This window comes from Benincasa hispida, chromosome 5 (genome assembly GCF_009727055.1).
Source record: "Benincasa hispida cultivar B227 chromosome 5, ASM972705v1, whole genome shotgun sequence".
Taxonomy (NCBI): Eukaryota; Viridiplantae; Streptophyta; class Magnoliopsida; order Cucurbitales; family Cucurbitaceae; genus Benincasa; species Benincasa hispida.
The window spans coordinates 8,309,472-8,327,495 of NC_052353.1; the positions used below are offsets into that span (position 1 = coordinate 8,309,472).

At 39.0% G+C, this 18,024-nt stretch overlaps 1 protein-coding gene across 1 annotated transcript; it reads left to right on the forward strand.

The window, feature by feature from the left end:
- The first annotated feature begins 14,519 nt into the window (after positions 1-14,519).
- Positions 14,520-15,152, forward strand: LOC120077195 (histone-lysine N-methyltransferase, H3 lysine-79 specific-like). Its single transcript, XM_039031098.1, has one exon. The coding sequence runs from the start codon at positions 14,520-14,522 to the stop codon at positions 15,150-15,152; it is 633 nt and encodes a 210-aa protein (XP_038887026.1).
- The last annotated feature ends 2,872 nt before the right edge of the window (positions 15,153-18,024 follow it).

Genomic DNA, 18,024 nt, shown 5'->3' on the forward strand with positions numbered 1-18,024 from the left:
TTGTTATATAGGATTTGAACGAAGTATCCTTGAGAAATATAGGAAAAGAACATTGCGGTCGATTTGCTAAAGGAAGTCTTTAGCTTATGCTTGAGGACAACCATTGTTTAAATTTGGGGTTGTGATAACGGGCAGAAATGCACGTTATCATAGTGCTAAGTTCTTAAACAATGTTAGCTTGTGTTGATAAAATATGTTAAATTGTGTCCATTAAGCATCAATTTCATAATGTTGCGGTCGCATGCATTCATTGCATTAGAACAGTTGATTTTTGTATTTTTGTGCAGAATATGCGTTGACGCAAGGCAAAAATTGCGATCATAAGGAAATCATCGATCGAGCGCAACTTCATCGTAGGACTTTGCAATGATTGTGCTCGCAAACATTTGCTCGAGAAGGATTATTGTAGCCTGGTCAACGCAACATGGTGGGCACATCTGAGTGAAAGGCTAATTAATCGTGATGGGACAGAAAGCTGATGACAGTCGAATCCAAATTAAGTTGACAGCCGATAACGATCACAAGTACATTTAGCTTTTTGGTGACAAATATTCGATGCATCAGTCAGAAATTAAAGACGTCCCATCTGTACAATCATGAGAGAGAAGCCGCCTTTCACCATGGATGTTCTATAAATACTAAGGGCAGCCTTCAGAAAAGGGGTTCGAAAAAATTCATACGTTCGGATCGCACGCCTTTGTCCATAGTTTTCCTTTTCATTTTAAGGCGGAGCAAGAGAAGATTGGTGACGTCAAAGATCGTTCAAGGAAACTCGAGAGAGAACCTTGGAAGTGAAGAAGTAGAGAGCGGGCCGATTCTCGCGAGAGCGAGATTATCTTTTGAACACGAGTAGAAAAATAGTGTACAAGCCTGGGCAACAAGAGATTGCTCCCAGGCCCTTTATTCTATACTTGCATTGTTATTTTGTACTTCATCTTCATATTTATACAATAGATGTTCTATTTCTACATCTGTTCACTCTTTTAGCATGCATGAGTAGCTAAACTAGTCGAATAGGTTGAGAAGAACTAAGCTAACATGACCTAGGAAGTTCATTGCTTGTGATTTTCTTGTTTTATGCTATGCAAAATACCCTTTAGAGCTACTCGAGAGAGAGTCTAAAGAAAGAACTAATGACTTGAGAGAGCTAGGTTAGAATCTGAACTCGAGAGAGCAAGATTAGAACTACATAAACAAGAGATAGGGACTTAGAAATAAGCTCTGTTTGTCAACCTGCATTGCATGCATCCTAGAGATGGGAATGATATTATGTGGTTGCCTTATTTATGTGTGTGTTATTCTGTCATCACATAAATAAGAATAGAGGCATATGTGTAGGTCCTATAGACTTATTGCATATATCGCATGCGTTCTAGCACTAGAAGCCATAGCATTTGTATCGAGAGATGGTTTACTATTGTATGCATGTTGCATGATCGTAAAGCATGAATGAATTCTAGGAAGTGTTAGCCGAAACCCTTCTCAACTTGTTCACTGCATACTCATCACATCTTCCATTTACCAACTCTTTCCAAACTCTGCCGCATTTGTTATTTTTCTCATTAACACAATCAACAACAAACCAACAATTTATTTATTTGGTTACCGAAAAGTGTTCATAAAAATTACCAACGCAATCTGTTTTCACAAGTCCCTGAGTTCGACCCAAGACTTACCAGAAAACTCAGTGGAATTTACACTTGGATTCTGCCGAGGAAACTTGAGTGCACAATGCAATTTCATCAACGCATATCACCCACATTTCTACTTCATAAAATTAAGCATCACACCACCACAGATAAAGAGCTACTTGTGGTAATATTTGCGTTAGAGAAATTCAGAGCATATCTGCTTGGAACAAAAGTACTCATCCATACTTACCACTCGGCAATAAAATATCTGATGACAAAGAAGGACGCGAAGCCGAGGCTGATTAGATAGGTTCTTCTCCTCCAAGAATTTGATATGAAAATAATTGACTGTAAGGGGACGGTGAACCAAGTTGCGGATCATTTGACCAGATTGGAAAATCCTGAGGTTGACCACAATAAGTCAGAGGTGAGTGTGGTGTTTCCAGACAAGCAACTATTTCATATTGAAGAATTTCCATGGTAAGCTGACATAGTCAACTATCTGGTTTGCGAGCAATTTCCTAAAGAGTATATCGACCACCAAAAGAAGAGGCTCAAACATGAATGCAAATATTATTATTGGGATGAACCGAATCTATATAAGAGTGGGTCAGACCAGATTATACGACTATGTGTACCGGATGCTGCTCATCAATGCATCTTATTGTAATGTCATGATTCACCATATGGTGGACAATTTGGAGGGCAGTGCACTGCAGCAAAAGTCTTAAAAGTGGGTACTTTTGGCCAACATTATTTAAGGATGCCAGAGACTACGTGATGAAGTGTGACCGGTGTCAACACACGAGTAACATTTCATGGAAACATGCGATGCCCATGAACATCATTCTAGAACTGAATTTGTTTGACGTCTAGGGCATTGATTTCATGGGACCATTCCCACCTTTGAATGGTCACAAGTATATTCTATTAGTCGTCAACTATGTGTCCGAGTGGGTAGAAGCAATAGCATGCACTGCAAGTGATGTGGCAGTAGTTTCTAAATTCCTGAAGAAAAATATTTTCACGCGTTTTAGCACTCCATGTGCCATAATAAGTGACAAAGGCTCCCACTTTGTCAATTACTCTGTCAAAAATTTGTTGGTAAAATATAATATCCTCCACAAAGTGGCCACCGCATACCATCCATAGATGAATGGTCAGGCTGAAGTGTCCAACCGAGAAATTAAGTTGATTTTGGAGAAGGTGGTAAAGCCTTCACGAAAAGATTGGGTAACAAAGTTGGACGATGCATTGTGGGCATACCGGACTACCTATAAAACACCGATAGGTATGTCTCCGTATGCGTTGGTATTTGGTAAAGCATGTCATTTGCCATTGGTGCTGGAGCACAAAGCGCTATGGACAGTGAAGAAGCTTAACTTCGATTTAAAAGCAGCAGGGGAAGCAAGAAAGCTACAACTGGTCGAGCTAGATGAGTGAAGAATGCAAGCTTATGAAAATGCCAAAATATACAAAGAACGAGCAAAACATTGGTATGACAACCGGCTATGCATAAAAATCTCCATGTTGGACAAAAGGTCTTACTCTTCAATTCACGGCTACAACTCTTTCTTGGCAAGTTAAAATCGTGCTGGTCCGCACCCTTTATAATTAAAGAAATATTCCAGCATGGTGTGGTGGAGCTAATTACTGGGGATGGGACTCGTACATTTAAGGTTAATGGGCAACGAGTCAAGGCATATTTCGGGGGTGATTTTCAGCGAGAAAACAGCTCTGTAGAGCTGATAAACCCGCAATAAAGGAAAATGGAGTGGCCCCTGCGCTGGAATGCAACATCATCTGAGGCGCAAGTCTTCTGAAGTATCCTTTTGCTTACTTATGATTCATGAACTCTCATTACTACGATGTTTCAATTATCATTTATCTATCTGAATTTTACTTTATTTTATAAAAGAAAAAAAAGTGAGAAAATTTTGTTAACTTCTTTTTATTATTATTTGACCTTCTCAATGTTTTCTTTGCAAACGATCAAGGTACACAATTGGAGAGGCGCTACATGAAGATGCAGCTACTTTATTCCGTCACTGCAATCTAAAGGAGGTAGATCACCGCAAAGTAGGATGCATCAACAAACAATGCGAGCGACGACGCAAATTTGGGGGTTGTATTCTTCCTTGACTTTATTCCAAATTCTGCACTATCGCATTGTATTTTAATTTCGAACATTTTATCACCGCATCCTCTTTGGTTACCACAATCATTTAACATCGATAAATTTAGTAAGTCATCGCATGCTTTCTCTTTACCAATTATGATTTCAATGATGAAACACATGCTTCTACTTTTTCGTATACTAGAGTCAACTTAATTTTAGAACAATCACCTGATGAAATATTTCTAGAAGTTAATGGTCTGCTAGCTTTCTTTCAAACTGACTCTTTATGTAGCTTCCTAAGAACATCGCATGACTTCTTTTAATCTATTGGCAATGAGGACATTTCTGCATTTTAAATTTGAGGGTGAGGTATTTATTTTCGACCTTGCTATTTTTAGCTCTTTAAAAAAAGAAGAAGAAGAAGAAGAAAGGAAAATTTTGAGAATAACAACTCCACTATCAATGCAATGGGGAAACCCATGTTGATAAGAGTTAAGTTGTGAAGGGCACTTACTTGTAGTTAGATGTCCGCATGACACACGTGGGGGCAAGCTAAATCGAAAGTAAGTCGCCAGGATCAATGCATAAATAAATGACCGCAACTCCACTGCCTAGTAGGTATGAGTTTAGTTTGAGAAAGAGTACCTTGCTCGTAGTTGGATGTCCTCATGACACACGTGGGGGCAAGCCAAAACGAAGGTGAGGCACTTAGATCAACGCAAGGCCAGAGAAAAATAATAATGTAAAAAATATGCAAGGATAAAAATCATTTAACATCCTAGTGAAAAAGTTTTTTTTGAAATAAATCATGCGATGTCATGGAATCTAGTAAAGTCTTTTTGAATGTTAAGCTTGCAATCCCTAGGTCTTCGAAATATTTTAAGAAGAGACATGAATAAGAATTAAGGAAATTTTTGTGTATAGGATTTGAATGAAGTATCCTTGAGAAATCTAGGAAAAGAGATTGCGGTCACTTTCCAAAGGAAATCTTTAGTTTATGCTTGAGGACAAGCATTGTTTAAATTTGGGGGATCAATGGTACTTAAGGAAATCCCAACAGTATTGTTCATTAGTGGGATCAGTGGTACTTAAGGAGTTAGATGTAACTATAGGGGCAAAACGGTAAATTGGTCCAGTTGTACTTACGAGCATCTGTGAAGGGTTATCGTACTGTTGATTGGTTATATCCGATGGACACATAAATATGTCTGTAGTGAGAAGCGTGCAGCTGTTGGTCTTTAATGGAATGCCTGGCAGTTAACAGATGGTGAATCTTGTGGCTAAAGAGTTTAATAAGTTATTTACATACCATTGGAACTTCGAGCCACAGGTCCATAAGGTCCCCTTAGTAGCTCAATGGATTCAAGTTGAGATTCAGTTTTTGGGTCAGTTTGAAGTGTTCAAATTGACAAGAGGGAGTTTGATTATGTATGATATAATTAAAGGGGTCAATTATATGTGATATAGTTGACATGATGTATGAGATACATTAATTGGAGGAAAATAATATAAACATGATTTATATCTAGTGGAGGAGAAAAGGACTATGGTTTATATGTTACATATGATGTGATATAAACTATAGATTATAAATATAATATGATTATATTTATTGATAATTAACAATTATAAGATAATTGATGGTGGTTTTTTCTCCATAACCGTATGAGATAGTGGGATATTGCATTTAGTTTTCGTAACTAAAGGATAAAATGAAAATAGTTTTCATTTTGCAAAGAGAATGGATAATCACTTCACGATTAGTACACTGCTCATCATCTAGTAAACGAGAGCATACATGATAGTTCAAGTTGTCCTAAACGATCGTGTACACGTGCGTTTTTCCTAAACGATCGTATAGTATTTTCTAAGTGATATCGCACCCAAGCGATTTACCTAAACGATCATCTAAACAATGATCCTCGTTTTACTAAATGATCGTGCACCTTTTACTAAATGGTCAAACACTCGTCTATACGATAGACTCCATATCTCTCCCACTTGTTTGGTCGTGGTAAACGATCGTAGTTTCCTTCTCCCATCTACCAAATTCAACAGAGCCCACACCTTCTAGATTCTCACTCTAAGAATATCGAGGTTACTGAGTTTTTGTGTCCTTCTTGCTGCCTGTTTGGTGGTGAACGATAGTGTGATTTGGTAGACGATAGACTTGGCGATCACTGCGACTGCGTAAGTTGTCGTTCTTGACGAGAGCGAGAGTTCAAGGGAAGAAAAGTTCTTCAAGAGGTATGTCTCTTGTTCCTTTTTTATTTAATTTTTAGAAGCATTCCGTAATTTGTTGTTAAATGCATAACTTGTCTGTTTATTTGTGAATGCAATATTTCTGTCACAATGATTTTGGAACAATCTTGCTTCCACTTATAGGTACTCTTTGATAAGAGTTCCTAAAGTTGGTATTAGAGCCAGGTTCTGGTATTTCAAATCCATTGTTGTATAGAATAGCATTTACTTTCTCGTGGGTAAAGCATGTCTGCACTCTGTTTAATTGTTAAATAGTTTTGTGGATGTGGATTAATGGAGTTTTATGAGATGATGCCTCTGGTTATTTAATTCTTTTACATTCAAAGTTAAATGTAAGAGCCCCTATGTTTTTGGGCATTTTAACTTGTTATCAAGTCTGTAAATTCAAAGTGTTTGAGTCTCATTGAGTCGCTCGTGATGAGGCTTCAAGGCAAGGAGTTGCTATACTTCGAGGATGAAGACGACCAAACGTTGGTCGGGTCGTGTAAACGATGGGGTAAGCAATCATTGAGTACCAGATACTCGACAGCATGTAGATGCACGCGCACTAGATGATCGTGTAGTTTAGCAAGCTTCATCGCTTAGTTCCTGACTACACGATTGTGGAGTAAATTTTTAATATCCCTTGTTATATGATCATCTGGATGATCGTGCTTCACAACAACGTCGTTGTCTAAACTGTCGTTTAGACTTGCGGATTTGTGTTTGGTGCGCTAAATGATCAAGTGCCTCATGCTTCATCGCATTGTAAATGGTACTCGATCATAGCTAACGATCGTGGATACCTGGCTAGTTTGTTAAATGATCAGGGAGGCTTTGCCTGAGCTGTTCAAGACTCGGTTTGCCTGTGAACCAGTTTGCTCGATGGAGAAATGTAATAGATAGAATTTTATTTCCAGTTTTTGAGGTTATTCATCCCGGTCCATTATATTTTGTGAATGTACATAGGATGTATGTTTGATTATATGTCATATGGTATGCCATATTGTTGAAATCCCACCTTAGGTTATGCATTAGTCATGCATCATTTCTATATTATAAGAGTTATGATATAGTTTGCATGATTTAAATTACATAAGAGCATGCTCATGCATCATATAATATAAGAGTTATATTTATGCATGCATTAAGCATAGACATGCATCATCTTTATATTATAGGTGTTATAGTATAAAGGTGTATGGAAGCATGTTTGCTTGGTTCATTACAAGTATATAAAAGTTATATATAGTAATGAATGGACATCGCATGAAGCATGACACATAGGTTAAATTTATAAGTGTTATAATTACCTAGTTGTGCATGGCAATATGGATGGGTTTTAGTTGTTTCTTTTATAAGAGTTATAAGGAAATTAGAACTAAAATCTATAAGAAAGACATGCATGCGAACTTAGGCTTGAATCATGGTTTTAAAAGTGTTTTAAAACTTGGTGGAGATAGACCTAAGATCACGGTTCTAATGAGATTAGTAACCTAAGGTTTAATCTTTTAATCAGTTTAATAGGATTAAATTGACTAATAAAAGATTAAAAGTGTAGCAAATCTATTTATAAGGGACCTTTTGTCTTAGGAGAGTTCGGTGTAGGCTAGGGTATTTAAGCTAATGGAAGCGGAACACCCTTGCATGGGAACCTACCTAGAAAGGTGAATTAGATAGATTTGTTGCATGCATGCAAATTTGAGGATAGTTTGTTAAAGAGTTTATTGTGACTATTTGAACTTGTTTAATTTCAAAGACAAGATTTGTTTTTTAGCAAATTAGACAAACTTAGATAAAATCAGTAGCCGGATGGTCTAAGTTAATGAACCCCTAGGTAGATCATTCAGTGGGAGGTACTTGGGTATATGATACATCATTTAAACCTCTTCACATTTCTCTTTTTATGTTCACACTGTGAGATCTTTCCTTGGCCTCATGGCACCCTGGGAGTGTCCCCTAAAGGATGGTGTTTAGGTAGGTCAATATCAAGGTGGACAGAGAGAATGTTCATAGTAAGTGGGAGCGGGACGTGCGACAACATATGCCATGGTCTCTCTTGTTAGTTGGATAACGTTTCTGTGCATCACCTCGAGGCACCCTGGGAGTGTCCTCCTGTAGAATGGAATTTTTGCACGATTCTTTATCTGATCTCCTGTATAGGATAAGGTCGCTTTAGTCTCTTTTCCTAATCTTCTTTTTCCCTATAGTGGGTGCATTAGGCTGGGACTCTAAGGCTGAAAATGAGGGGTTGCACTTACGAGGAATTGTTAGGGGTTAATAGTTCTGGACCAAACGAATGGTGACTGTTAGATGCAGTTACAAGAGTTATTTCTGCCTAATGGTTGAGAGTGTCTCATCCCAGTGAAGGGGCATCTGATCACCCCACCGGTGACGTTTGCTGTTGGGATTGGTGTCCTAATTCTCCAAGAGTCTCGTTGTTTTGTAAAGATACACATTGTTCAATGAATAAAATAAGTGTTATTTAATTCTGGCATTTGCTCATATCCAATAAACAAAGCCCCTTGGTTATCTTATATGAACTTAAGCATGTATATGTGATATATAAGTGGATCATGCCTTAAGTGATAACCTAAATCAGTTTGTAGTATAAGGATTAAGGTGGGATACCTGATCCTGGTGACACTATGGATACGACCCGCTTTGTAGAGGTTTGCAAGTGTTTAAACTACTATAGATGGTTGATCCTGACCAATCATGTGGAGACGTGGAGTGAGGGTGTCCTATACAAAGAGTTTGTATAAGACCTAGACCACAAGATGACTAGACTCTATATATAACGCCTTGATACTAGAGACTTGAATCTCACCTAAATGACCATAGATGACACGACCTCAATCCTGAGTGTTTTGTGAACTCCTACCTTTGAGGGCGGCCCTTCGATTAGTATAAGTGAGAGTGACTAGATTGCCAACTCAACATGCCTACCTTTTTGGGGACTTGTCTGATCTGGGAGCTGGGAACTCAATCCACAAGATGGAATTCACTTTTTTCCAAAGTAGGGATAAGTAGAGAGATTGCTCTCTTAAGGGCTGATTCTGAGGCTTGAACATAGTGGCCACAGCTTCTCTTTGGAAGAGAAGACTGAGTCATAGTAGGACTATGACTTATGTTCATTAGAAGGATCAGTGGTACTTAAGGAGATAGAGGTAACTAGGGGCATAACAGTTATTAGCCCAACTGTACTTACGAGCGATCTGTGAAGGGTTGTCGCACTGCTGATTGGTTAAGATGGACACATAATATATCTGTAGTGAGGACAGTTCAGCTGTCGGTCTTTAGTGGTGTGCCTGGCAGTTAACAGATGGTGGATCCTGTGACTAAAGAGTCTAGTTAGTTATTCACGTACCGTTGGAGCTTCGGATCTACAGGTCCATGAGGTCCCCTTGGTAGCTTGGATTTTGTTGAGGATCAGTTATTGGTGTTTATTTGAAATGTTCAAATTGACAAGAGGTATTTTGATTATATATGATGTAATCGGTATGATGTATAAGATACATCTAGTGGAGGATTGATGTAAATGAGATTTACATTAAGTACCATGAAATAGAAAAAGAACTATGGTTTATATGTTTCATGAGATGAAATATTAAAACTATAGGTTATAAATATAGTATGATAAGTTGGTTATCANATTAAAACTATAGGTTATAAATATAGTATGATAAGTTGGTTATCATTTATATTTATAATAATAGTAATTATTGGATAATTAATACTTTTTATTTTAAATAACCAAAGTAGTGGGTGGTTATTGGATCATGGTAACTGTGAATTTAAAAGAAAATTGGTTTCCTATTTTGAAAAGAAGTTTTTACAAAATTTTGAAAAGGATTTTTGAGTTTTCTCTTTGTGAAAAGAAACTCACGGTGGTCGTCAAGTAAATATAGATTTACTAAACAACGACTGGACGAGCTAAATGACCGTGCAGTGTTTACTAAATGATCGCATAGCTTTACTGGACGATCGTTGGCCCAAGGTAAACGATCGTGTAGAGTCTATACGCGACAGACCGAGCTAAACAATAGAGCTAAATGATAACGGGCAGAAATGCACGTTATCATAGTACTAAGTTCTTAAACTATGTTGGATTGCGTTGATGAAATATGTTACTTTGTGTCCATTAAGCATTCGTTTCTTAATATTGCAGTCGCATGTACCCAATGAATTAGAACAGTTGATCTTTGTATTTTTGTATAGAATATACGTTAACGCAATGTAAGATTGCGATCATAGGAAATCATTGGTCGAGCACAACTTCACCACAAGGATTTGCATTGATCGTGCTCGCAAACATTAGCCCAAGAAGGATCGCAACTTGGTCAGCGCAACAAGGTGGGCGCATCCGGGTGAAAGGATAATTAAGAGCAATGGGATAGAAAGCTGATGACAGTGAAATCCAAATTAAGTTGACAGCCGATAACGGTCACAAAGTACATTCAGCTTTATCGGTGACAATCATCCGACGCATCAGTCAGGAATTAAGGTTGTCCCATCTGTGCGACCGGAAGAGAGAAGTCGCCTTTCACCATGGATGCTCTATAAATACCAAGTGCATTCTTCAGAGAAGGGGTTAATGAGTTGATCACTTCACCGTTAAGTTCATCCCTTTGTCCATAGTTTTACTTTCCACTTTAAGGCGAAATAAGAGATGAGTGGTGGTGCCGGAGATCGCTCAGGGCAACTCGAGAGAAAACCTTGGGGCGTAAGAGTAGAGAGCGGGCCGACTCTCGCGAGAGCGAGATTGTATTTCAAGCACGAGTAGAATCAGTGTAAACGCCTGGCAGCAAGAAATTGCTACCAGGCTCTTTATTATACTTGCATTGTTATTTGTACTTCATCTTCATATATATACAATGGAAGTTCTATTTCTACATCTGTTCACTCTCTTAATATGCATGAGTAGCTGATAACTTGTAGAAATACAAGTTATTTATACTGTTTTATTTAGATATTGCAGTAAAAAGAAAAGAAAAGTTGCGTCGATAGTATAGAAATTGGCTAAAAAATGAGAGAATTATAAAATGTCGTCAATACAACCACTAACACCATTGCGATGGTAGAATAGAATGTTTTAATTTCTATTTTGCAGGAAATCAGTCACCGCATGCGATAATGGCTCAATGATAAAATAAACAACGCATCTACGTCGCATTGCGCCCATCATTTAGGAATGTTGAGATGATCAATGCAATGACGGCACATGCGACAATCGAACAAGAGCTTAGTGATCAACGCAAATTCAACCGCATGCAGTAATAAAAAATAACACCGCATGCGGCGATAGATCGAAGATGTAAAGAGCAACGCATTTACGGAGGATTCTGACGCATGTACAGCTTTCAGTTATGCATTTCTGACGGGTTGATTGCGTAACAGAAGGAATATTCACTCCACCATTTCAAGAACTACCATAACCATAAAGTGGGGACCACGAAGTCAAAGAGCCAAGCTTCACCTATAAATAGCTTATGCAAATTCACTAAGAGATATACTTGAATACATAGAAACGTGTATATACTGATCTGAGAGAGAGACTAGTCTGAAGCGATTTCCAGAGTAGATCTGGGATAATTACGAGACAAGGCCAAGAGGTGAGTCTCCGGGCAAAGAATCCTTCCAATCCCCGCCATTGAAGCTCTGTAAGAAGGTCATTTCTACCAGAAGAGCAAGCCTGAGAGGCAAACTCTCCTCTCCATTTCTACCACACGCCGGCAAGTAAAACCTCCACCCCAGGATCAATGTCAAGACGTTGACACTTTTCTGTATTTGTTTCTAATCTCTTTTTCATCATTTGTATTCATCTTCTTAATCTTTCATTCACACCATGTATCAAACGCATAATCTTAGTATTAAATGTTATGATCATTTCCATTGTCATCTCTTTGTCTATTTCTGCTCATCCAAAATCCATTTTCTCCATGATGTTTTCCTAATTCCCTGGGTAAATAGCAAGGATTAAGCAAGTAAATTAATTTGTGTTAAGGAAATAATTATGTTTAGTCGAAGCATGCTCGATGGCATCTTCACTTTTGAGAGAAAAAGTGAAGATTTTATTCCGCCTATCGAGAGAAGGTTAGAAGAATGCGTTAACTAAAGTGAGAAGTACTTCCAGAGATGGAAGCAACCTTGCATTCATCATGTTCATCGCTGTTTCACCATAGAGATATGGGAACGCGGTTGATCACCGAGAGGTGTACGCCAAGGGAAAGCGGAACCTTAGTTGCATCTTTAACGCAATTAACAAACTTGCGATGTTTTTACTATTTATTCCTTCTATTTCTGATTCATCCATAAAGACTTGCCATCGCATACCATGATCCTTTGTATAACTTCACAGTCAGTCTCGAACTCAGTATCATGTATCATATATCTTGTATCATATTAGGTTAGGATTTTATTTTCAACGCAATTTATTTTATCAACGCATTTTATTTCATCGCACTTTAAATTTCTATATAAACTCAATTCTTTATTAATTGTTAAAACTGGTCGCATGTATCACAAAAGTAATGCATTAACGAAAACAATCCCTGTGTTCGACCTCGGATTATTCTGAGAATCTTGCGTTGGAATTATACTTAGTTTCAGTGCAAGGAAACTTGTGACAAACATTACTCTATTGCATACTACAAGCATATCATTAACAATGCATATTTAGAAGTAGTATCGATGGCACTTAATCAAGGTGCCCTCTCCTAAGGATCAACGCAACCCAATGCGCCGACACAAGTGGCCGCAATAAGTTACGTCCAATGTGGAGGGGGTCATACGGTGGAAATGTGCCCATCAAGCCCTCAGAAAGTGTGTGCTATCTAGAATAATCCGTACAGCAACACTTATAATCCTGGTTGGAGGAATCACCCTAACTTTGGTTGGGGAGGAAATCATTACCAAGGTGGGTCGAGCAACCATCAGAACAACAACTCTGGGAATCGAGGAAACCCTCCACCTTTTCACCAAAATCAGAATCAAGGTCAATAGAGACAACCGCAACACCAACCATCCTCCTCAAACACCTCTGGAAATTCATTGGAGTCCCTACTCAAGCAATATATTGAGAAAAACGATGCTGTAATGTAATCGCAGGCATCTTCAATAATAAACTTGGAGATCCAAGTTGCACAGTTGGCATCCGAACTACGCAATAGAACACCTGGAATGCTGCCAAGCAATTTCGAAGCCCCTGGATCTCACGAGAAGGAGCAATGTCCTTGACGACATTATGCAGGCAAGCTTGACCGCCTACGGAGGTGTGGATTGTGTTCTTCATGGGAAATTGTCTTCCGGTCCATATCTCTAAATTCTATGTTAAATGCTTTCTTAATTACCTTCTTTATTGCTTTGTGAATCTTGTTATTTAATGATTCCTTAGATTTTCTTTTATTGTTTATGAAATTATCTCTCATTTAATTCATTTGTGTTAACTTCCGTGCTCTCTTTAATTTCCTTACTTTTTTGTATTAAATGCATTATTCTTAAATTTTGGTGAATGATTGTTTAATAGGAAGAGAATTATTACCACAAAGTCCTAGTGACTTGCATTGATGAAAAAAAAATTAATTTTTTTTTATAATAATAATATAAAAATAATAATAAAATCAACATCCGGTATGTATTGCGATGATGGGTGTATCTTATGCTAAAAAGAGACACTTTGCGTTCATCCTGCCCAAATGCATTGCACTGAGGGGTGTGTTGCACTCATATGTATTTTTTGCCCGTCCTTAGCGAAAACGCACTATGTTAAGGTAGTGTTGCGCCAGTAGAAATACCGTGCGCCCATCCTCCAGAAATGCTTTGAGTTAAGGGGAGTGTTGTGCTGATACATGCATTGTTGCCTGTCTTCTGCAAAGATGCATTTGCATTGATGGAAGCATTGCGTTGATACTTAACCTTGCGCCCATCCAAATAAAACACCAAAGATAAATTCTTTTTGAAAATAGAGTAGTCCAATCGTTTAGGCTTCCAAAGAAATGATGATTTCGCAGATGAAAGGACGTACTTCTCTGTTGATTCATAAATGTGAGGAGCGTAGCGGCAGGCTTTGACCGTAGAATTTGCGTTGGGCCCATCAAGGCCCAACCTATAAATTCCCACTTCCTCCGTTTGAGAGCCTATTTGAGTCTTTTGCAAATAGAAACCCTAGCAGCTCTGCATACCTAGACTTACTTTCTTCCTAAAACCCTAAGAGTTTCCCAGCTTTCTTACTCAGTTCATCCATGGCCGACCAGTCTTCCCATCCATCTTCTTTACCCTCATCACCTTCGCAAGCCAAAATCACTGCAAGAGAGGCGGCAATCCTTGCAGCAAACCGCCATCTCACAGTCCAGCCATAAACCATCCCTCGAGTCGTTGGAAAACTTTGGCGAAAACCTTTAGCAGTCAGACCACTCCGCATTAGAGAGGGGCTGAGCACGAAGAGTGCCCCACTCCCAACACCGTCTTCTGAAAACGAGAGAAAAAGAAGAGACGACAGAGAAATGTTCGGGAGTATTATAAGTAACATGGAGAAGGAAGGAGGGCTGCCTGAAGCGGGGGTTGTTAATCAGCCACTACCTTCGGAAGAGGAGATGGAGGAAGCTTTGAGAAGAAGCGCCCTGGCCGTTTCGGATCCTAAGGAAACTGTTCAAGTAGAATCCTATGAGGGACCCATCAAGGTTTCTTTGGAGGAAGCGGTGGTGGAGAAGCAGCCTGAAATGGCTGAGGAGAAGAAGAAAAAGATCAAAGAGAAGAGGGCTGAAGGAGAAGAGGAAGCCCATCCAAACAAGAAGAAAGAAAGAAGAATGAGTGAGAAGAGGGAAAGAAGGCGAGAGGAGAAGTGCTTGAAGAAGGAGAAAGAGAGGAGAAAGAGGGCTGAGAGCCCAAAAATTGACAGAAAATCTACCTCCACAAGGGTGCATAAGTGGGAGTCAGCGCAACTGCAAGAATCAGCGCAACCTGAGGAGGAAATAACGCAAGTAAAAACAATTGTGGCTGATGATGGTGAAGATTCAGACACTACCCCCCTTCTACGGCATCGCAAAGAGAATGCGCGGCAAGGGTCAACAATTGATCCAAAGGAGAGGAGAAGAAGAGAGGAGGAAGAAAAGCAAGAGAAGATGTTGCGAGCACAACGAATCATCGCAGAAGGAAGTTGAAGAAGAAAATTAGAAGATGAGGAGGTGCGCCGTAACAACGCAATATCATCAGAAGAGGAAAGAATAAGGCTCGAGGAAGAACAACACATTTTGTTGACCTCAGAGCAATTTGAAAGAGAATTTGAAAAAGAAATCAGAGAAGAAAAGAAGGACGAAAAGAAGAAGAAGGTTGAGAAGGAGAAGAGGCACCGAGCAAATGTTCAGCGCATTCGAGAAAAGAAAGGCAAAGAAATTGCGGAGTGGGAATGCAAGGAAAGGGAAAGGAAAAAAAAAACAAAGATCCCACCTTACGTTGACAAAAGAAAAGGGTAAAGAAATAGCGAAAAGCAGTGAGCTTGCGTTGGCTAAGGGACGACCATCAAAGAAGAAAGAGAATGATGATATGATGATGGAGATGAGATTCTTCCCTGCGCCAACACCACTACCGAACTTGATCACAAGTGTTGTACTGGAACATGGATGGGATCATTTTGCCAGTGTCCATCCATCGCCATCCCAACGGTAGTGCGAGACTTCTGTAATGGACAGCTCCATGGCACCAAAGATGCAATGACCATGAAAGGGGAAGTGGTGTCTTTTAGTGAAAAGAACATTAATGAATTATATCTAATGAAGAACATCCCGAATGCGTCGGGTAATAAAATTATTGATGATCCCATAGAAGAACAGATGGAAGATGCACCGAAGATATTAACGCAACTGGGCACTCAGTGGTCGGTCTCCTTAAAAGGCATCAGAACCCTTGTGTCCAAGACACTGCTTCTAGAAGCTCGACTTTGGGTATATTTGGTGAAACGGCGACTCATCCCAACTTCACATGACAAAACAATTTCGAGGGATAGAGTCATGGCCGCATACTGCATCGCATGCGACATTCCAATAGACGTGGGCCAGTTGATCGCAAGACAGATTCGAGGTTTTGTGGGGCATATAAGAGGCCGATATTTCTTTCCTTGGACAATCTCAAGCTTATGCCTCTCAGTAGGTGTGGGTATTGAAGAGGAACCAATGTTGGAAGTACATGGCCTCACCAACGTCAAGATTTTAAGAATGCTTCTCAAAGGTTCCCTACATTGCCCCGAACTCCCACCTAAAAGGCCCATGATCGATTTAAATGCGTCGCAGCAGCCGAAACCCAAGAAATAGCGCAAGGTTGACAAAGGAAAGGAAAAAGTCCAAGAGCCATCACCGCAAGATCAAGAACTTTTGGACCTTTTGCCTTTGAACATTCGCCCTCCAAGCCCTACCACAGAACCCCTCTCCCCACTCCCCGAACATTTCACCAACCTTCTCCTTGCTCCTACTTCACCCAACGCATATCCAGTAGCTCCATCCTCCCCTTTATCTTCACCGTAATTTTCCCCTCCACTGCCGCATGTTGATGAACCACATGATTTGGGTGAAGGCACTTCTGCCAAACCCCAAAACATTGATGGTGAAACATTACAGGCGCAGTCCACCATTGCCACCTTAGCTGCTGAACTTGCTAATATGTGTTCTCTTCTTTCTCATCAACATGATTATTTCTGCTAGCGAATAAATGAGGTAAACGAGCGACAAGAAGAGTTACAACGCAGTGTTGCTATGACAAGGCAGGTATTGATTAATATTCAACGCAATATTTATATGATACACCTGAACCAAAGGCAAGTAGTGGAGCGCAACCATGAATATTTCAACTTTTTGACGACATATCTACATGGTCTTATGGTGCCTCCGCATCTTCAACAACATCTGCATTTCGAAGAAGCTCCTCGAGTACCTCATCAAAACCCTCCATCTGAACCTCCTCCTCAATAACTCTACAATTTTTTTTTATTGCGGTCATTCTTTTATTTTTATTTCATTCATTATTTTTCTATGTATAGAAGCTAATTACTTGATTTTTTGCACATGCTTAAAATTTTGTATTGCGTTATTTGTAATTCTTTATATACTTGGTTAATTTTCAATATAACTGAGTAACAATTCTTTCTGTATGCGTTAGCCTCTTATTTATCATCTTTTGTCAATTATTGTGATGTTCTTTGTCTTTTCTTTTATGTTATTAATTGTGCTGCCATGATGAATTATATGCAGACACTTAGAAACATTTCCCACACTTTGTATTTTCTGACTAACACTTAGATAATTCGTAGCAATAGCACTGCTTTACCTTTTATCCTTCAAAATTCTGCTCAAACCTTCTTTTCAAAATTTTGACTAAGTGTGTTGTCTATTCTGTCCAAAATAACGCAATGAGGACCTTGTGCAACTCTAAATTTGGGGGTGAGAAAGGTCTGAGCAGATGCGACCAAGTGAATGCGGTCATTAGAAAAATGCGTTTATTATCGAAAAAAAAAATTTCATATGAAACTCCAATGTCAGCACAAGGGAAATTCCAAAGCAATCCTAACCTGATAAGAGTTAAGTCGTGAAAGGAACCTGCTTGTAGTTGGATGTTTGCATGACACCCATGGGAGCAAGCCAAAACGAAGGTGGGTTTCCAAAAATGACGCAATATGAAAAAAGAAAAAAATGCCGAGAAAAAAATAAAAAGAATATAAGAGACAACTCCTTTGACTAGCAAAAAGTTAACTTAGTTGAAAATCAAGAGTTGAAGTAGAAATTGACACAAAACCGTAGTTGGATGTTCGCATGACACTCGTGGGAACAAGCCAAAATGAAGGGTGTAACCATGATCAATAGTCTCTAATAAAATAACGCAACCCGACCACCGCATTCAAGACGCACCAAGTTTTTTTTTGCAAGAAGACGTAAACATTCTTTTTAAAACTAGAAGGGAATTTTTTAGTAGAGATTTGTTGTATAGAAGAATAAAGTAGGGCTTTGTTATGAATTATCAAGGATAGAAAGAAATTACATTGTTAAG